The sequence below is a fragment of the Melopsittacus undulatus genome, chromosome 1, assembly GCF_012275295.1.
Source record: "Melopsittacus undulatus isolate bMelUnd1 chromosome 1, bMelUnd1.mat.Z, whole genome shotgun sequence".
NCBI lineage: Eukaryota > Metazoa > Chordata > Aves > Psittaciformes > Psittaculidae > Melopsittacus > Melopsittacus undulatus.
In genome coordinates, this window is record NC_047527.1 from 105827546 (window position 1) to 105849253 (window position 21708).

A 21708-nucleotide genomic window follows, 5' to 3' on the forward strand; every position below is an offset into this window, starting at 1 on the left:
CCAGCCTTCACAGTTCTTTGCTCCTTCTGCAATGTGTATGGCTCTAAAAAAGAATAGTAATAAGTAATAGTAATGACAAAATAAACTCATAGTTTACATGTACCCCTGGAAGGAAAAATTATTTGGAAGGAGAAGTGAAAACACCTTGCTACTTGGTGTATGAAAAGACATTATTTACCATTGTAATTATAATAAAGCCTGAACAAAGTAAACTGTTCTCCAGGTACCCTGGGTTTATTTTAGGCTGGAACACACTTCCCATGCCTGCCATGGCCACTGGTTCACTTTAGCAGGCAAACCGCTAGGTGTTCTCTGTGCACTGAGCAAGCTGGATGGGGCAGTACGCTGCTCAGGGCTAGGGTTTGCAGTGCCTGGACATTGAGCCGCCTGTTGTTGTGTTGATTTCAGCAGGGGGGAGATGATGCTGGCTTTTTTCACCCAGAGGGCCAGCCCCAGCGGCCTCAACAACCCCCGGAGCCGAAACAGCAGCCAGTGCGGAAGGTCACATTGACAAAAGGAATGCAACAGCAGCAGCACCACCAAGAGCAGCAGCAGGCACAGATCCATTCACCAGCTCCTCAAGGGGTCAAAAACATCCAGGGAATCCATCAGCCTAAAAAGGTGATTTTTAGATACATGTCGCTGCTAGAAATCTTACTGTCTAGCTGTGTTGCTCTATTAATAACTAGCATCCTGTTTGTCAATTGCTAGCACAGGGCTGCATGACCCAGGAGAAGCGTAATTGCACATCAAGCTTTTAATTTAGAGAGACCTGTTTGTACCCAGTGCAGATTGGTGATGCCTGCAGGTTGTTTCATCTGCTGACTTCCTGGCCAGCACAGTAGTCCCTGGGGAAAATGTGTGCATCCCAAGATAGCTGCTGTAGGAGGTGGTATCCAATGTGTTTTCTGTCTTTAAAACCAAGAGTTTTTCTGAAGTTGTGCTTAAGGTTTTATTCCGGCGGTTTCTGTCATACATAGGAGTGCACAGCAACTGTTTCAGGATGCTTTTTGGTTGATCCTCAAAGTTTATATTGCTCAAAACAGTTGGTAATGTTGTAACTTGATTTTTGCACTGGTCATGCACTGGGAGGAGGCAGGGCAAGGATTGGGGTGGCAGTGGCCTGTGCCGCCTTTGCATTTGCAAACTGGCATGCTCCTTGAAGATAGCTGGTATTTTGACTTCAAAGCTAATTTCTTGGTTTTGAGCTGTTGGCCATAATCTTCCACTTCTTGTAAGGATTAAGTTTCCTTGCTGATGTGGAGGGGTGTGGAAGGTTGTTAGCCTTCATGGGCTTTCCAAGTAGGAATGGAGAAACCATGTTGGGTGTTAACTCAATGTTAAGTGTTAACTCTGTTTAATGTTTGTTATTCTGTTTCATTGTTATTTAACCTCTATCCAACTGTTCAGTCTTTCGTTTACAAGAGTTAAATCCACACATTTACAGCTCCAGAGCATATGGTGGTGCCAGGTTCTGTAGGATTTGGGGGAAAGGAACTTTGAAAAATTGTTTTTAAATTATTTAGCATATGCAAGTAGTCCATCCTGATAACAGACCAAGAGGTGGTAGCAGTAGAGACTGGAGGCATTTGAAGCAGTTTGCTGCTCTTGTGGATACATTAGATTTACCTGTAGGTTGAGAAGAGAAAAAGGAGAGGGGTGATTTGTGGGGGTTTTGTCCAGACTTAAAAATGGGAGCTGAACACATCCTGCTAGTGTGATCAGTGGAAATCAAGTTATGTATTTTGGTCTGAGAAACTTCACTGCTTTGTTGGTCTGTGGTAAAGCTAAGGCTTTGAGCCTCAATACAATAGATATAACTCAATGTACAACTTGCTGTCCTTCTAAAAAAGGTTTGTATAAGCAGTGGGTGAATATTTTAATAAGTGGCCTTTCAAATCAGCAAACAGCAACAAGCTGTTTTACATCACCCTGTTCATTAATCAAGTCTTTAAGTAAATAGCCAACTTCTGTATCACCTGTCAAATGCTGTGAGCAGAAGCTCTAGGTAAGTAAATCAAAATACTGTTACTTTTGTTGTTGGCAGGTCATTATGCATGGCAGAGGCAGAGGAGTAGCAGGCCAGATGGGCCGAGGACGCTTGATGCCAAATAAACAGAACCTGCGAGTTGTGGAGTGCAAACCTCAGCCCTGTATTGTGTCAGTTGAAGGGCTTTCTTCATCAACTACTGATGTCCAACTGAAAAACCTGCTGATGTCAGTGGGACCCATTCAGGTAGGTCATCCTCGGTTTATCATTTTTGTGCCAAAAGGCTTTCATTCCAGAAAGCTCAATTAATTCCCTGACACTAAATACAATGTGTGTTTATTGGTAATTTATGTTTGAAGGCACCCCCATCCACACATGCTGCACCTGGTAGGAAAGACAAGCACATGATGATACTGCAGCACAGGAGGTACAGTAGGATTTTGCTAACCATCACATTCCTGCTGCAAAAGTCTCCTTCATTTTGGAGTTCCTGTGCTATCTCCCTTATTTTCTTACACAGTACAAGCCTGTCTATTCTGTGAGGCTGTTAAAGACAGTCATATAAAAGCAAATGTATTTTTGCTTGCTGTCCTTGTTTTTATCGTTGACTTACACCTACCATCTTTTTCTGACATTCACCTTTTTCTGTCATTGCAGTCCTGGGGTAAGAGCACTTAATGACCACTACCAGGTGGAGGTTTTTTATCATGTAGCACCATTGAATTTTTCAGATGAAAACACAGTCTCCTTTGAAGGATTTTATTTATCCTTCATTTTTATAGAGGATTCTTTTTAGGAGGGGCCTGTGAGCAAGGCAGTGACACAAACACACACATTGATATATCTCCTGTGAAGCTTCTGTTTGTAAACTGGCTCCTCGAAATGATGTATCAGTTAAACTGACTTTAGGAATACAGAAGGTTTTCAAAGCGCTGTAGGGCTTAGGAGGCCCTGACTTACTGTTAAGTGCATTTGAAAATGCCAGTCAATAAATAATGAAACATACAGATGAAGAGAATTTTTTCCTTGATTTTTTTCAGTTTGGAGTGCTCCTTTTGACAGGATCAACGATTTCAGACAAATGCAATGCATGAATTGGTGGTATTCTGGGAGACTTCTCTGTTAGTGGGATCATCTCTCTGTTGCAAAACACACTACTCTCTTAAAGTTGTACACTCTGCCTCACTTCTTCCCAATTTAGTAAATGGAATAATGCTGAATTATTTATGTCGTCAATTCAGAGAGGTTTAATTTGTTTGTGAAGGCAAAAACACTCTCACAACATACTTTGTGCCTTCATGTTCTGTAGTACTCTAGGAAATTATTCATACAGTTCCAAAGCACATTTATTCAGTGTTTACTTGCTAAATCTTGCATGAGAATTTTAGGAGGAGATTAATAGAAACCCTGCTAGGAGATACTCACAGTTGTGATAAGTTACTGAGAATGTGCTAAAAAATTTATTCAGTACTTGCTGTTTCCTAGCAGAATCTAAACTCCGGTCTTGCAATTCAATGTCACAGATCAATTTAGAAGGATGTACTTAGAACGAAAAAAAGGTAACTTATTTTGTAGTGGGATTAGATACATCCATGTGCCCTACAGAACTTGTATTCATGCAGCAGCATCAGCTGTACCTTAGGAAGTGAGGGTTTCTAAATTATCATTTTCACCTTATCAGAGATCTTGAAGTAGTACTTTAAAAGATGTCTGAACTTACTTAACAGTGCAGAAGGCCTTTTTACTGATTCTGCACTTGAATTTCAAGTCTGACTTGTAGAAGGCTAGGAAGTTCTTGGCTGGTTTGAGATTGAATGATGTTTCACAAATGTGGATAATGAGATAGATATACAGGAGAGAAGTGATCCTTTTGTAGGAAGAGTCTAAGACTGGTATTACTATGCGCAATATTTAGCTTTTTGGTTGGTTGTGGGGTTTTCTTTTTGTTTTGTTTTTGGTTTTTCTTTATGGTACTCTGAGAAGTGGTACCACAGAAATGTTAACAAACTAAATGAGGAAGAGGCAGCAGCAGTTTTAGGTGCCTTGTAAGACAAGAACTGAAAATGAAATAATCGAAAATCTGTCTTGTCCCTGCTCACAGCCATCACTTTCATACAGATGGTGCTAGATTTTGCAAAGAGGTCAATATTCTGAAGTGCATGAGTGGATTCTTTTGTGGCTGTTAATTAGTGGTTTTACTGGTGTTTGTGCTCAGTGCTGCACTAAATCCCCTGCAACTAGAAATGGCCAACAGGCTCTGGCAGTGAAGAGATACTCTCTACTTGGTTATTTCCTCATTCTTTCTTTAAAATGGGTTTCATGTAGGTGACTTGCAATGAGGAGTGCAGGTGTGAGTGCCTAAAGAGAGCAGAGTAGTGAATGGAAGGGCTTCCTGCTGTGTGGGCTTTAAGGGATTTCATATAGGAGGCAAGTACAGGTTCATGGCCATGACCAGAGCAAAGAGATCTCAGTGCAGAGGTCTGGTCTTCTAAAATGGAAAGCTTGCTGAACTCAAAATAGAGTTTGGGAAGATAGCTATTGTGGGAGAAATGGCAGGGTGAGAAATTCTAGCTGCTCTTTTGGAAACGAAGCAAAGTGCTCGGGTTTTTAGCTCGTTCAGATGGAGTTCAAGAGATAGTAAGAGGAGAGAAAGGTGAATCAGTTGTGGCTGACTCCATCTTTAAGATGTAGAGTATCCTGTCTTTAGCTCTTGACTGTATTCAGCGAATTTTTCCTTAATGAACACTGAGATAGCAGTTTCTTGAATTTTATTTATCTTTGGGTGGGGGACAAATGTGTGTGTCAAACTCATGCTTATTTTGCAATTCTAAAAGAAACTTCAAATCTGAATCAAAATTTAAGGAGTTATCTTCCTGCCTGGATATTGTTTTGAAATGACACATGCTTATTATCCAGCACTCAAATTCCTGGTTAAAGATAAAGGTTCCCAAACTGTAGGAATCACAGAATACCAAGTTGGAAGGTACCTGAAGGATATGCATCTGTAATGGTAAGCAAGTGTCTTGCTTCAAAGTGACATGCAAATGCAGCTCAAAAATCTGAGTATTGCCTCGTGTATCAATTTCTGCTGCAGAGCCGTTGATTCCACACCAGCTCCTATTTTCAAATACAGTTTGACTCCTGATTTTGTTGCAGTGTGCTTAATCCTGCATGTGTTTTCTCAGGAAGAGGACTTTTTACAAGGGCATGTAGTGACAGGATAAGGGGAAATTACTATAAACTGAAAGGCAGTAGATTTAGATTAGATACTAGGAAAAAATTCTTCACTATGAGGGTGGTGAGGCGCTGGCACAGGTTGCCCAGAGAAGCTGTGGCTGCCCCATCCCTGGGCAATGTTCAAGGCCAGGTTGGATGGGGCTTTGTGCAACCTGGCCTAGTGGAAGGTGTCCCTGCCCATGACAGGGGGGTTGGAACTCCCGATGGTCTTTAATGTCCATTCCAAACCAGTCTATGATGCTATAACAGAAAGTTTTAACATATTTATGGGAAAAGTCACTCCATTATCAGTGGAGTGAATAGGGGAGGATGTGATTACTTTATTTTTCTGGGTACAAAAAGGTTGGGTTTTTATTTTAGCTTTTTCATATCAGTATCATTGAAGTGCAAGCACCTTGCTCAAACCTTGAGATGGGAAGTTAAAAACTTTTCTCAGTTCATAATGTTCAACAGTCCTAGCTTTGCTGTCTTTGAGGTAGGGGTTCTGGGAGCCAGAGTTTGGGAATAGCTGGGTGCGCAAAGAGACAAAGTATACTTTTACAGTTGTAGTTGGCAGTTCAGCATTTTTTCTCCTCCATACCCTAGAAATCAAGAAAATTATACTTTCCAGTGTATGAGCTTTGAAACACCCTCTGTTGCCTAATCACTGAAGACTCTTTAGTTCTCATCCTTGCTTCATTAGAGCTGCTCTGTTATTAACAGTTGAATAAAATACCATGAAGATTCTTGAGCTACTGAATAGAAAAAAAAATCTTTGGGTCTCCAAGAACAGCCCCTTAGTCATAGCTGCATTTTACAACTCAAACATTATGAAATTAGCAGGAAAAGTGCTTCCTTTCAACATAACAGTTTGCTGTCAGACTCTTTTCTAGAGTGCATAAGCTTTCAGGTACAGATAATGTACCTTCAGTGAAATCAGAGTGCTCAATCTAAAATAATTACATGCTATAAATGAAATTATGTATTCTAAAGTGCTGGAAAGTACAGATTTCTGAGCACATCACCAGAATGGAGCCTCCTGGGGTTGTGCTAAAGCAGCAACATTCAGTACACACCCATTCAGAAACACTTGCTGAACTAGATTACTAATAAGCTGCAAAGGTCAGGAAAAACATGGTGCATTCTTCTGGAGCTCTTGAATCTGGGTTTAATGTTTATACTGTCTCTGGAGGCTTGTGTTCAGCTGCCTATTGCCACCCTCACATCTTTTTTAGGCAGGTGACAGAGGGGATCACTGACTAGACCTCCAGATAATGTGAGTACTGATTGATCATTCTGTGGATGGCTTCCATCATCATAATCTTTAATTATATATTCTTACATGAAATGGTTGCAGGCGTACAACATCAACACAAAAATGTCAGCATTGCTTTGTCCAGATTCAAGATTACAAATTCTGATGCTAAAAAAAAGGGGGGGGGGGAGAAATACTAAAAAAAAAAACAAACCAAACCAACCCGCTGCTATGTAGGTGACGAGAATGTTGAGACTGTAGGTGCATTTTGAGTGGTTTTACGAATACGAGTTTGATAGCGTCGTCATTTATCTTTTGGGCTTTGGAGGGAAAAACAATTCCCATGTCGGTGCGTTTCTCTTTGCTTTCTTAGGGAGTCAGCGCTACCTAGTGCTCATTCAGGGTAAAGGCAGCTATCTGCATTAACGCTGTATTCAGAATTGCTGTATTTAGTTCCAGATTTAGCAGTGGAAATGACAAGCATACGTAGATGAGTATGCCCAGGACATGAGTGCTGTTGCGGATCAGTGGGGTGGTTCTCTGTGTGATGCAGCACACAAGGTTCACAGATCTGGCTGGTGAGCTGTGTGGTCTTCCCAAAAATATGTGTAGTCTTATGTAAAAATATTTTCAGCAGATGTTGATAGTTCTGCTTCATCTTTGGGGCTGTAGGAAGAGAAGAGCAGCTCCATCCTGAGCCTGTCTAGCTAAGCCCTGCTCTGGAGGGCTCAACTTTTCAACCTACTGATACCCATCTCAATGAGAGAAGATTCTTTCTTCTCACCTCATCTTGCATATGGAGATGGAAAGCTGAGCACTTTTTGAAGTATAAAGTCAAAGGTGGCAGCAAATCAGGAAGGAGTTAAAAAAGGTGGAAGGGATCAGTTGCAATAACTGAGCATAAAGTAAATACATTCTGTCCCAGCCTCTATGCTTCTTGGAAATGCCTTGGAAATGTCACTCCCAGGAAGGATGATTCAGGTGTCAGGACACTGCAAGGATAATAAAAATGTGTCAGCATTTATTGATGGGAAGGAAGAATTAAATAGAATCTGATCTTTCCTCTTAGAAAATGCCTGCCATTCTGCTATTTGGCTTGTTGCACAGTGTGTTGGATCACACGCCGAACATGATATTGGTTAGGAAAGTTTACGCTTTCCGCGTGGACCCTTTTTAGCAGCTTCTTATGGACTGCCACTGCTAGTCCCAAACTCACTGGTGGGCTGAATTTGCAGACTATTAGGTAGTCCATTTACTTCAGTGAAAGAAATTGAGTAAATGAGGAAACTTTTATTTCTCATTTGTCTCCTGTAATTGAAATGAGTGCTTGCTCCACCCTCACTCGTGCCTGCTTGGTTTCCATCTCCCAGTGCTCTGTTATCTCTTTTAACTTCTCTGTGTAACCTTTGAGAGTATTGGTGTCAAAGATGTTTATTCTCTGCAAGTGATCTCTTGCTTTCTACTCATGGATGTCCTGCTGCTTGTCTCAAGGCTCTTTGTTTTGCAGTGAAGCTTAACTAGAGATTATTGTGCTGCAGCTATCATACAGGCTTTTCAGTATTATTTTCACTGATATCATAGAATCACATAATATTGTAAATGTGTAGATTTAATTACAGAGCTTATGTAAAGGAAAAATTTAAGGGCAGTGTAGGTCTGCAGACTCTGAAGAAATGTTTGCAGAAGGAATAGTCCTTTTATGATATTCATGCTTTAGTCACTGGTAATAGTTCAGTTGCAGAAAAAGCCAGAGCCCCTGTTTAATTTTTTTAAGTTGTTGATTTAAATAGCATGTTTTAAAAGAGTTTATAAGCAAACTCTCAATCAAAAAACATGAGTGATCATGAAATACTGGTTTTGTCCCAGTATCTGCTTTATATAAGGTATACATCTTCCCATGACAGTGCCTAAGGAAGCAGAAAAGGGAGATAGTCAAATAAGCATGAGCTCTATGCTGCCTAAATCCTTTCCATATAAAATACTCCTTCTTAGCCTAAACCAGCTTTTTATTTTTGATGCTGGGAATATGTCAGAATGTAATTTCTAGAAAACAGGGTCAAATGAGAATATGCCAAGAATACCTCTGATCTCCGGTTGGTCCCATGAAATGCTGTATGGTAGATCTCTACATCCAAATCTATAAAGTAACCAGTTGTTTGAAATCCCTTGGAAGTTATTGCATATATTGTCAATCCTTTACACCTGAGTGGATCTAGGAAGGGGTTTTCATCCTCTGGTGAGCATCTTACTAGGTCAGCTTAAAGAGAAATGTGAATGAAGTTGTTTTCTCAGAGCAGTGATGTTTGGGAGGATTGTGATATTTCAGCTTAGGAATTCATGATAGAAGGTGATTCTAGTGCAGTGCAGTGTGGCAACAGGGAAAGCTCCTGTGAATGAAACACAAGTGTCTTCCCATTAAATGGGAGGTCAGGTATTGCTCAGTAAAACCAGCCTGTCTCCATAAGCAGTGCTGCGTGGCTGGTTGTTTCCTGCCTCCTCTGACTGGCTTTTCAAAATCAGTATGTTACAGAATAATACTAAATTCAGATCAAATTCCTAATGAGCCATGATACTTTGGGGAAGATCATGTTTTTATGATGGAGATCATAAGACTAAGGATTACTTTAGTATTACATGTTCTTTGAAAATGAGAGAGCAGCTGTCATTAGTACTATATGAAAACCAGTCTGATGCTCTTAGCTTCTCTGTGGTATTGTGTCAGGTCTAAAACCAACATACTAAAGTGCTTTTTCAGAATGTGTATGGAGTTTGCATGGCAAGGTTTTGGCAGTGGGAGCATTTCTGAGAAGCTGCCAGAAGCTTCCCCCGTGTCTGATGGAGCCAATGCCAGACAGCTCCATGACAGACCTGCTGCTGACCAAGGCTGAGAGCATCAGTGACAGTGGTAGCACCTTTGGGATAACATAGTTAAGAAGGGGAAAAAGTTAGTGTGCAGGAACAATTGCAGCCAGAGAGAAGAGTGAGAAAATGTGAGAGGAACATCTCTGCAGACACCCAGGTCAGTGCAGAAGGAGGGGAGGAGATGCTCCGGGCAAGAAGAGCTTTTATTCAGTAAAACATTGTTTAACTTGTTCTAACATAACCTTCAGAAGTAGTTAGGCAGGATGAAAAGAGATGACAAAAGTGTCAATCTATCCTGCTGTACAGTATTGTTGAAAATAGAAGTTAAGGTACATTGTGGGGAAACAAAAATAATAAAAACAGTATAGGTGAGCATCTATTTTTGTACAAGCTCTACAATAACTAATGGAGTACATCAGGTTTTACTTTGAAAATGAAAGATTAATGCTTTCACATGTATGGGGTTTGACATTAATTAAACACATTAAATAGTGGTACCAATAATTTTGGAAACTTATTAGGGCATTCTTTACAAGTAAGCTGGCTAATACGGTGATAGTCTGATGAAAGAGCGTGATTAAAAATAACAGCTTTCTAGGAGGTTGTTTCAAGATCCTTGCAGTTAATGTGTGAGTCCTCAAACTATAAGAGAATGTTATGGATACTAGAAATACTGCATGTTATCATTGAAAAAAATAGGCTGACGGATTATTAAACAAAGGTGGAGAACTTTGTTAAACAAAGCAAGGTAGCATGATTAAAATACAAAATTAATTTTGCATATGTACTTTCCCAACATGTATTTGGTATCAACAAAAGCAGAAGGTGGTGAAGTCTTTAAGGTAATGCCTTGAACAACATTTTGAGCTAATAAAAATCCACAGGTTACACAGAAAAAAGTTTTCTTCATACTGTTATCATCATCTAACTACATGTCATCCTGAATTCAAGGGGATGGAAATAATCCAGTAGGATGACTACGCAGTTACTTTATGTCAGGTTTCCACTGAAGTGGAACACTAGTTTGTATGCCTAGCTGATAACCCATCCGCTGTGGGTGGCAGAGCTCAGGACTACAGTAGCTCAGGACCTACACACTTGACAAAATCTTACCTGCTTCTTCTGTATTTGATAGTCAGCGTTGCTAAGTACAAAACTTGGACTTAAATAGTAATGCAAGTAAGTAAATATTACCCTAAAATCAGAACATACATTTTCAAGAGGTCTTTGTTAGCTTGGATAAATAATGTTTATACTTGCAGGTTGTGATAGATGTGGATTTGTTTGAAAACATGATGTAGATCACAGTTTATGTTGTGATATTAAAAATCTTTGTCAGCAAAGATATTTATGTTGGTATTTCAGGTATTTCGAATTAACTTAGCTTAGTAATTGTCTAAAACCCGTTTTTTTTTCTACCTAAATAACTTGTATATAGCTAATATACCTAAACAAACATGAAGTGATTATGTGCCACTTTCATTACCATAATTTAAATGCAGTAGAGGCTGAGAATTTGGTTTTAAACCATTTGAATTAACATGTTTCAGGCAGTTTCCAACTAAAGAAGTGTTGTTTGTGTAGCATTAGTTTATCCTTTCTTTTTGCAGTCCTTAATTCTCTTTCTGGTTAAAGCATAGGCATGTGTAATTGAAGTAGTTGAGAAGACCCTGATGCTAGAAGTTATTACGTTACTTCAGGGTTGTCTAAACATGTTTGGGCAAAGGATGGGATGGGTTGGCTTTTTATTTCCACAGCTGTCTGTATTGACAAGTGAAATTAAATCTGATAAAGATGCTTTTCAATGGACTTATCAAAGAATTGATATCTTGTTGCCAAAGCAGCTGAGCATTAAAATTATAATGTGTTTAGTGTTTTAATTGTTTGATTTTTTTCTTTGAGAAATAAGGCAATAAAACAATGTAAGAACAGGCTGTGACATAATATCCAAGCTAGTCAGTCAATAAACCTTATTAATTTGTATGCAAGTGTGAGTTGTCTATAGTAATATTTAGATAATTTGCCTAATTTCATTAGTAGGTCTGTACGTAGGTCTGTCAGAACGTAGTAGGTCTGTCAGAACGTCTTCCTTTAGTCAACTTTATGTGCTAATTACTTTTATTGATTTTTTCATTATGGATTTATAAACTGCAAAATGAAATTTTCCTTTATACATCTCAAGAACATTAATGCAATAATAACTCAGTTTTTTGTGGAAGAAGTCACTAAATGTAGCTTCTCTTCTTCACTTGATCACAACACTGGCCTAGATCATAAAGAAATGGGAGAATCTCTTGTGGTTGAGTGAGACCTGTCATTGTGAGGATTGATTGTCAGCAAGAGAGCTGGAGATGGTTCAGGAATGGGGGGAGAAGCAGGTGACTGCAGGACATTCAGGGTACAGCTGAAAGGATATGTGCCTGGGTTCTTCTCCAGCTCCTCTGTTCTGTGAAATATTCATCCTTTCAGTGATTCAAACAAGTTTTCTCATATTTAAAGTGTCAAGTTCTTTGAAAGGAACAGATTTACTTCTCTCTTTTTTTTTTAATTTTTAATTGCAATTTGGAGATATTCCCCAACTATTCCAAGTTTCTTGTTTCTAAATCTTATTTAATGCCTTTGAGTAAGTCTTCAAAACTTAGTGATAGGACTTACTTAATCCTTAGTGTTTTCTATCCAGAAAAGCAGTGTCAAGGGAATGTGCATTAGATACAATTCTGTAAACCATGATAAAGTGACATCGGTGAAGGAGGAGAACACAGACTTCAGCACCTTCTTCACCTACTCCAGCAGATAACCTCCAGGAGAACTGAACTTTGTCCAAGGATTTTCACTGGCATTTTCTGCAGCCTGACTGTATTCTTGCTGGTAAAATGTGCTTAACCTTGTAAAGGGCTTTCAGATTGAAAACAGACAAAAATCATCTACCAAATGTTTTCTCTTTTTAAAGCTAAATGCCATTCCTACAAGCCCAGAAACTAAAAAGTTGCAGTGACTTAACTAAATCTTTTCATCATAGAAAAATCTGTTTCCAAAAACCATACAGTGCAGATTAACCTGAGTATTCTGCGATGCTGAATACTTGTTGCATGTTCTCATTGGTTGCTGAGTGTGTACCTACTTGATGTGTAAACTTCATTGTCTCAAATTTGTGAGTTGTCTTTTTGAAAAATACGCTGTTATACCTAAAATGCTAACTCAAAGCATCAATTTTAATCTTAGTAAGTCTGAAAAGTTTTCATTACAAAGGCCACAGAGCTGCTCAGGGAGATCATGTTGGCACCCACCACCTGGACTTCTTGATGCAGCAGGGAGCAAGGACACAAGTTCTCCAAAGCCCTGGCTGAGGGGAGTGGTCAATACTATACAGGGTTTTTCTGATAGTTGTAGCATTGTGAAACACTGCTCTCATGGTATGAGAAGTGCGTATCAGATGGACTTACCTGGGTAGGTGTGTGGCATGGTTTCTCATTACTAGGAGAGTTTGGAAGTGGTGACCTAAGCCATTTCATCAGGGTTTCACGGTGGTTAGCATCTGTCAAAAGCTAGCCACTTGTTTTTGGTAAAGCAGTGTGAGGATATGCAGTCTAGAGGTCAAAACCTACCACTTCTTTTTGCTGATTCTGCCCTGTCTGACCTGTGGAAAGCCCTGATCCTTCAATGTACATCAAGTGGATGACTCCAGGCACTTGTGTGTGAATTTGCTCTGCCCAGTGGAATGTTTCATATTCAGTTGGTGTGAATTTGGCTGCAGGGTTTGGGTCATCTGTATGGGTAGAATCGAGGAGCTGTTGCCTTTGCTTAACGTGTGATGGTCTGGGGTCTCCAGTCAGTACAGTTGCTTAACACAGCAGCTGGAACACCTTCAGCTGTGTCCCTGACTGCACTCTCAGAAGTCTCTTTCCATTTTCTGGATACCAATAAGAAGAAAAAATATGGCAGAATTTCCATCAGTGTGGTGCAAAATGAGTGGGTTTTTTAAGTGTAACTTTAATAGAATATTAAAAATGTATTTTGGCTTTTTGTCTCCACAGAGTTTACAGATGCTTCCTCAACAACGGAAGGCCATAGCAAAATTTAAGGAGCCAGCGCATGCTTTAGCATTTCAACAGAAATTCCACAGGTAAATAATTAAATGCTGCTGCTGCTTCAGTTCCTTCCCTCCCTTCAAAAGATTAAATCAGTCTCCTCTGCTCAATGTTTCTCTTTATCCAGCCAAGCATCTGTTTATTAGTGACCTTCATAGAACCTCCTTGTTTGTTCTCCACCCCTAGATTTGGTTTGAGTACCAGGTTTAAATTTCTTTTAACTTTTAACAGGCACATGATAGATCTGTCCCACATAAATGTGGCACTGATAGTTGAGTGATGACTGCTGAGAGAAACCCTGACACTAACAGAAGCATACTGTGGAGCTACATGAGGCACAGTGGCAAAACCATCGGGTTGTGAAACCTTTCAGCGTAGTCTTTAGTTGCTAACTACAGAAAGCAGCAAGATGTTCTTCAGAAGAGCAGAACTTGAGAGGATCTGCAAAGGTGGAATTTCTGTTAGGTTTGTTCACGTTCTGTTGTAACCACATGGAACTACAGAGTCTTTTTCAAAACACTTTCAATGCACGTAGACACTGTTCTTCAAGATCCTACTGTGTGACCACAGTGACTTGAGAGAGAACGTTTACATCGAAAGATTTAAAAACTTTCTCCATAGCAAAGAATATTTGATAATGGTTGCTCTTATCTTCAGTTTTGAATGAAAACTCACTTTTCTAAACAAAACACATTAGCTACATTGTATATCTGGGAGCATAGAAGGTATTCTTGCATAGATTTAAACGTGGTCTACTTCGCTGAACAGCAGTATGCTGAGAAGCTATGGAGGTGACACTGGAAAATTGTAGTTCTGATCTTTGTAAATAAGTTAAATCCGTCTTTGCATTTTTCTATTTCAACACAGACTTCCATCTTCTCCTTCCAACTCCACTTACTCCGTAAAACCCTGCGTAGGAATAACATTGCTGTATTTTCCCTTGGGTTTTAAAAACAAGGATCTTTGCCCTTCGGTAGCATTGTGGGGTGGTGAACTCCAAGTTGTAATTAGGTTGTTTTAGATGATGCTGCCAGATACAAGGAAAAATAAATATTTGGTGGCTCACTTCAAAAATGTTACATAGGAAGAGTGGTGCATTCCTAATAGTTCTCTTGGGTTAGTGTTTAATGATTGCCTTATGCTTTATTTTGATTTGAGTTTTTTTTCTTTGGGATTTATTTTGTGACTAATGTTGAACCATAAGAAACCCATAACTGAAAGGACTTGGTTTGATGTGGTGTTCCCAATAAAATACAGGGCTATAAGGACATTGCGAGTCTGCCGGTGGACATGGCAGTTCCCAAAATTATGTGCAAACATTAAGGAGCTTATATTTTATTCAAAGTAAAATCCATATTATTTCCTTTTGGATAAGAACCATCTAGATGGTGTTGCCAAAGGAACGATTTTTTCAATTACTTCTGAATAAACTTATTGCAATGTCATCTTTATATTGGATTCCAGTTTTTATGAACACTTCCTTAGTTTTAGACCATGAGCTTTTGGTTCATCCTTTATTTTAGAAATACTCTTAAGTACCCCACTTACTGCTTGAAGGTGGGGATTTACAGAAACCTTACAGGTTTGTTACCTGAGTGACCGCAGGAGAACACTATTGGTATGTAATGAAACAGCTGCAAATGGGGTCCACAATAGGCATGTGAAATGTAGAAGGTGAACTAAGCAAGCTTATAGCACCATAAAGTACCATATAGTACCATTTTTTAAAATTCTTTTAATTTTTTATAAAGATTTAATGGTAACTAAGTCACAAAGACCTAATTGGCTTTCTTACAGTTTTGATCCAGATTTTCAGTAAAGTAGAAGTTACTAAAAATGATTGAATAATAAAATACGTCAAAAATCTAGGTAAAACTGCTTTTTTTCATTGAAATAATAATGTAGTGCATTGGAAACACTGTACTGGGAAAGAAAGCCCATTTACAGCTTAGTAATGTGACACTTTTGTACAGAAGTGAGTTTTGAGTTTTGCATCTGTCTCTGTAGTTCCCCATTTGTGCTTAATAGTTAATAACATCCAGCACAATTACTACATATAAAGTTCTATTAATGCTTCAGGTAGATCCAGACCCAGGACAGAGAACAAGCTGCAGGTAGGAGGTGCCCAGTGGCAGCTGACCCTGAAGACTCACACGAGGTGATCTGCCCCATGCTGCTGAACATCTCACACTGTGAGCACTAGGATCCTTACGCTGCCTCCTTAGGTTATCTAGTTTTTATTTTTTAAGAATTAAATGCTTATCTTTAAAACAAGTCATGAAACAGTTGTTCATCTCACTGTTGGGGAGCAGCTTCTTGCAATGGGAAGGATGGCAAGATGTCTTGGAGTGGAGTGATAATAGTGCATGTCTGGAAATCTGGGTTAGATGCAAATGCCAGACAGGCCAGCAACTGAGTTCAGCAGTAGGAACATCTGCAGCTGATCAGCTGTCCTGTCAGAACCAATTGTTATTGGCGTTAGAGTTTCTTGGAGCCTAAGAATATGGGTTTGATTCAAAAGTCAAAGAAGTTTGTAGAACTGCTCCTGCTTTGGGTTTTGAATCTATCCCAAAGAGGCTGAGGTCCAGCCAGCTTCAGTTGGAAGAATTTTTATTCAGTTGGGGTTAAAAAAAAAAGATTTTTGAGATGAATGTTTGGTTTTGGATTAAAGACCTGAGATCACCTCACGTCTATTTAGATGCTGGAGGCAACATAAGCAGTGCCTGCTTAGTGACTATATGCACCCTCTTTAAAGGCAGTTGCAGTAGTATTACTTGTTCATAGGCAGGGTACAGGTGGGTCGGTGGTGATCATTTTAGCTGCTTATTGCAGTACCTGAGTATCTTACTATATGTAAACATACTACATGTATGTGTGTCTATACGTATTTTTTTATAAGCATACATACATACACCCTGTGTTGTCACCATCTCTCTCTAATATCTTAAAAAACTCAGTAGCAAAAGTAGCAGTTAGGTGAGTCATTTGTTAAAATGTGTTTTGTTAGTTCTCAAATCCTAACTTAAAAATGGATCTCTTGGCAAAGATCACCTTGGGTGATACAGCTCTTTTAGATCCCGTTGTTGTCTCCTCCCAAAAAAAACCCAAAGGAAGTAGAGGTAAAGCTAGAAGGATGTGTTCTTGCCATGTTCTCTTTCAGCACATAGTTAAATCTGAGCATCTCAAGTTAACTTTCTTGGAAGATCTGTTGCAACCATTATCTTGTTCTTTCTTTATCATGTGTTCAAAATACAATGCAAAATGCTGGGGGGCTGGGGAGGGGGGGAAGGCATTTAATGTAGTATGTAAATATTGACCTTTTAAAATTAAAATGTTACTCAAAGTGCTTACAGTCAACCACATCTTAGCTCTTTGTTAGGTTTTTTTTGTGTTGTCTCATCAAAGTTTAATGGATACAGTTCCATAAATGTTGATGTGTTTTTGTGTATATCTCCAAATTTTTATAAAGATGCTAGTAAGTCAATACATATATCCTCATCTGTGTATTATTTGTTCACAGTTTTTATTAGCATAACTTTATAAAGATTTTAATAGGCACCTCCAGGAGGTGATTATATGAAACCAACTTTTTTTTTCCCCAAATTCTTTTGTTTTCTTCTTGTAGCACTGGAGAGTTTATTTTATAACTAAACATATTTTGCCTTGCCTAAGAGATTGGATTGGCCGTATGAGCTGTGGTGTTTTAGTAGAATGTTCTACCTTCTTTTTATTATTAAAAAAATAAAAAACTTGTCCTTTAACTTTTGAGGGGAAATACAGTGCACTGTCAGACCAAGGCATGGGGTTTCTAGGTTTGTTCCATTGTGCTGTGCAAGTGCAAATGAGGTCTGTCATGTAATATTGTTCTCCAAAGTTTGGGGTATTTTGGTTTTACACATATTTCAAGTCGGTCATGTAACACATTGGCTCATCAGAATGCTGGTAACTAGTGTGGCACATGCTGTATGATGAAACAGTGTGCAGTGCTCGGAAAGCTCGGTGTAGTTGATGCCAAGCAGGAGGAGAACAGGTCCATAGCATCTCATAGCTGGAGGAGCAAATGTTCATCTCGGAGAAGGGTAAAGAATAAATTTAGACAGGGATATTGTTCATGGCCCACATGCATTTCCAATGCAACTTATGGGAAGAAGAGTGTATACTGGCACCCCTCTGTAATGTATCGTCAGATACCCAATTTATTCCCCCATTTAAATCTTGAAGATTCACTTCAGATTTCCAAATTTCTGTTTAAAAAAGAAGTCTTTCCAGCCATTTAAATGCCAGGCAGAGCGAGTATTTAATGTTAGGTTTCCACTGCAAGGATATAGGTAATTTTTTCATAAAGCTGTGGGTTATTTCAGAAGTATCTTGGGGGTCTTCGTTGTTTTTTCTTAACTTTATCTGGCTGCTTGGAATAAGAAAAAAAAAACATTCACTTCATGCTGAATGTTCAATACATATTTTTAAACATAGTATCTTTTATCTGTTTAACTTGAAATTGTGCCCTTTTCCCAGAAGCTGCTGTAGGCGCTTCCTCTGGGTACACACAGTAACTGCGTGTCTGTATGTGTGTGTGGGTGCTGTGCCTTACAGCTGGGGTGAGAGGGGTGGTGGGAGGTGGGCATGGGCATTTCTTGTGGGGTTTTTTGCCTGTTTTTTGTCTAACTTGGGAGATATCCTGGATCTGTTCTCTGGTGTAGCATTGTGTTGTTCTTGTCCTTCGCGTAGTGCTGTGTTTGTTACGTGAGTCGTAGTTGAAGGTTGAAATCTGCCTTTGCCTCTTTGCTGTCAAAAAGGCATTTTTTGTTCAGAGAGACACGAACCCTTTTTTCTTTTTTAATTTTTTTTGTTTTCATTTTTTTTTAGCAGCATGTTGGATGAGGAATTAAATGTGAAGGAAACAAATCCTGAACAGATTGCAGAAGGTCAGCTGTGTTATAAAGGTCATTTAGGGTAACATAGGGCTTTTGTTTCAATGTTACCTTAAATCATGCCTTAACCTCTAAGTAATTCATAAACATAATACTTGAAAGTATTTTATCTTTAATTAATACCAAATCCTAAGGATTTTATGTAAGGTTTTTTTGTAACCTGTTTTTTAATCGTGGAGATTACTTATCCACATGAGCACAGGGTCTTGTGTACGAAAACACTGATTCATATTGGATCCTTACGTATACCAACTTCTGGTATAATATGGTTGGGAAGGATCATTTTGTTCTTCATAACACTGCTTTTTGCAGGGTTGGGGTTTTTTTTTATAGACAAAACCAAAACACTTCCATTTGCTACTTCTGTGCTTATTTTGGTGGGAAGTATGGTCCTTATTGCACTAAAGAAAACCTAAAGGGGAAAGTTAATGTCACTGGGTCTTCTAGGTGCCTGTGTTGCTTTCTCTTTTCTTGGTTGGATGCACTGATTTTTCTAACTAACTGGAAGTGGGCTTTATATACACGCTGTATTTCAACAGGTTACACTGCTTTTATTTGCTGTAACAGCACTTGGGTTAAGTGATTCTTGCCATACAGTTTAAAACAGTATTACAGATTAAGAATATTTTTATAAAAGAACCTGTGTACAGTTAAGTGTAGCCGTATTGCATTGTTGTGTGTAGTCACTTGGAAGATCACCATTTAAGGCACTGCTGTGTTTAAGTTTATGTTTGCTTAGTGGTTCAGGATTTTCATTGTGCGCATCAAATAGTTTTTAATACACATTGTATTTTTTCGTAGTGTCTGTCATGCTGACTTTGGAACCTTACAGTTTTATTTCTGTTTATATATTAACAAAACCATTTTTTGCAGGATTTCTTTTTTAGATGGTGAAACTTCTTTTGACGCTTTAACTTGTAATTAATACACATTTCCACTTACAGCAGAGACAAGATGCTAACACTCATTTATTCACAGCTGGTCTTCTGTTGCATTGCATACAGCTTTTATTGATGCGATGCCTTTAGAATACATCAGCTTTCTTTTTTTTTCCTGGGGTATCCTTTGCCTCTGCCCTGTGCTTTACCTCATTTCCATCTCATTTGCCCCTGTTTTTTCATTCCCACAAGGATATTTGTATCCTTGTTACATTCCTGCCCTTTTCACTCTCTGCTCATCTCTCTGCACTTTTTACTATTGGAGTGCACTGCATTCAATCTTAAGCTCTATTTTCTGGTCTTACAGTTCTTGTGAGGATACCTGAAGCCTGGAAGCACATCCTGCTGTACTTTCATTTGCAGGCTTTGGTCCATAAAGTTGAGGTTGCTTTTACAGGTATTGCGCCTTAGGAGATGCTGCCCATCCCGAAGCACTGGAGAAGCATCACTTAACAGTTTTGCTTTGCAGTTTTACCCGTGCTGGAGAATTAAAACATTTTGTTTACATGCTCTAGCATTTGCAGCAAGCCAGGCGAAACAGGATTAACAACTCTTTTATCTTTTTCACTTTTTCAGGAGTTCTGTTCTTGAATTCAGTGATAGTAATAGCACTGTTTTTTTTCTATTGCCACGTACAAATATGAACACTGTCGACATGATTTTACCTCCTATTACTATTACTGAATGTGATCCTTCCTAACCTGTAAAGTCTTAAGTGCTGTATATATGTGGGGATTTTGAGAACCACTTCAAATGTATTGCTCTAATATGGATTACAGAGTTTGTTCAGTAGCAGTTCAGGATATAAATTCAACAGCCGACTCTATCATACTGACTCCACTGGGAGTTCGTCTGCCTCATGTTCCCTACGGCATCATCTGCACACAGTGTTTACTACTGATTTCTTGAATGTAATACTGAAGTATATCAAATCCTGCACTTCCATAAGAGACCTTTGTTGTACCTATTTAAGTGAATGTAAAAATGGAAACACAAGATGATCTCATGTACAAGTTTTTTTACATGTAATTTTATGTTTGAAATGTCAACATGTGAATCTATTTATTGTACCTAAAATATGTCAATAAAATTTGATCGTTATCGTATTTCCTCTGTTGGTGCTTGATCTACAACTTGAGCTTGTCAGAATAAGCTTCACATATCATATTATTTTATGATTTTATTATGGTAGTATCTCTGGGCTCCTGCTTTTACATCAGCATCTCAACACGAAGTTCTCTTAGAGCTGTGTGAAGGTACCCCAGATGGAAAAACAAGTGACTGAGGATAGGTGATGGTGAAAAGGGGCTTGGGCATGTGTGGCCAGTTCCAAAGGTCTGGAGGTTAACAAGGATCTTGCAGGTAGAGGAGTGTAAAAGCTTTTCCACATTTTTTCATCCATGCTGACATGCCTACTAAAAGATTTCTACTTTCAAATATTGCCTATCTTATGATGTAAAGAGGAGCTCTTAGCATGGTCATCATCAATTGTAACCTGAACACAATTACATCAGCAGAAATGGAAGCTAATGTGTATCATGAAAAGAGATTGGGTTCGGCTGCCTTGCACTTTATAGAGTTTCTTTATAGTTTGTTAAAATTACTTACAAAGTTAAATGTACACCATCCCACTGTTGCCCTGCTGTCACTGGAGGTGGCCACCTGTGATCCCACACATACATTTTCAGTGATGCATTACTAGCAAGTCACATCATCGTTATTGAGGGCAGATCTCCAGAGAACATTGTTACCTGGGGCAGACTAATGTTACTCCGAGGTGGTTGTCCCTGCTTGTACCTCAGTAGAGGACATGTTAGTGACAAGCAACACAGTGACCTTAGAAAGCTCAATCTAAAAATGCCTCTGATGCTGTGTTTTTTATAGTGAGTAATGTATAAATAACCACCTTTACTTACAAAGATCCAGCTTAGTTTTCAACTTTTAATTTTGGTTTGAATTAATAATAGGAACACACTGTAAATATCCATCTGATGCTGCAGCATCACTTCTGTATCTCGTCTACAGAAAGCTCAAAGCAAAAGTAAACCTCTCCAAAAACCTTCAAACTCCAGACCTGATGAATTATATCTCCTTGTTTCTTTCTACCTTCTTACCCTGCCTCTGTCAGTTTGCAGTGTTGGGACTTGGATTTGTGTTTTAGTGAAGTTAATGCACCACTGAGTGTCAACTCATCAGCCCACTCTTGCAATAAACTGGACAGGTTAACCATTACACAGCACAGGGGAACAAGCTTTCTCTTTGAGAGCACTGGTAAGGATTAGGCATATGAGTCCATATGGTCTTTAGAAGTTAAAATGTCCTGCTGATGAACTTGTAATTTCAGATTACCAGTTTTGCAATAAGATGTCAGGATTCATGCAGGGATGTGCTTTGAGAACTAGACGGCTGACAACTGCAGTGATGGAGG

General features: G+C 39.0%; 1 protein-coding gene across 3 annotated transcripts in view; it reads left to right on the forward strand.

The window, feature by feature from the left end:
* Positions 1-20386, forward strand: part of RBM33 (RNA binding motif protein 33) — a 102890-nt gene extending 82504 nt beyond the window's left edge. For 2 of the 3 annotated variants that reach the window (XM_034067776.1, XM_034067826.1), the window contains exons 16-19: positions 409-621; positions 2048-2236; positions 13358-13446; positions 13643-20386. In XM_034067776.1, the coding sequence (XP_033923667.1) occupies positions 409-621; positions 2048-2236; positions 13358-13446; positions 13643-13691 (540 nt within the window). In that variant the 3' untranslated portion in view covers positions 13692-20386. The remainder of the gene's footprint in view (positions 1-408; positions 622-2047; positions 2237-13357; positions 13447-13642) is intronic. The other variant, XM_034067881.1, reaches the window with a different exon arrangement.
* The last annotated feature ends 1322 nt before the right edge of the window (positions 20387-21708 follow it).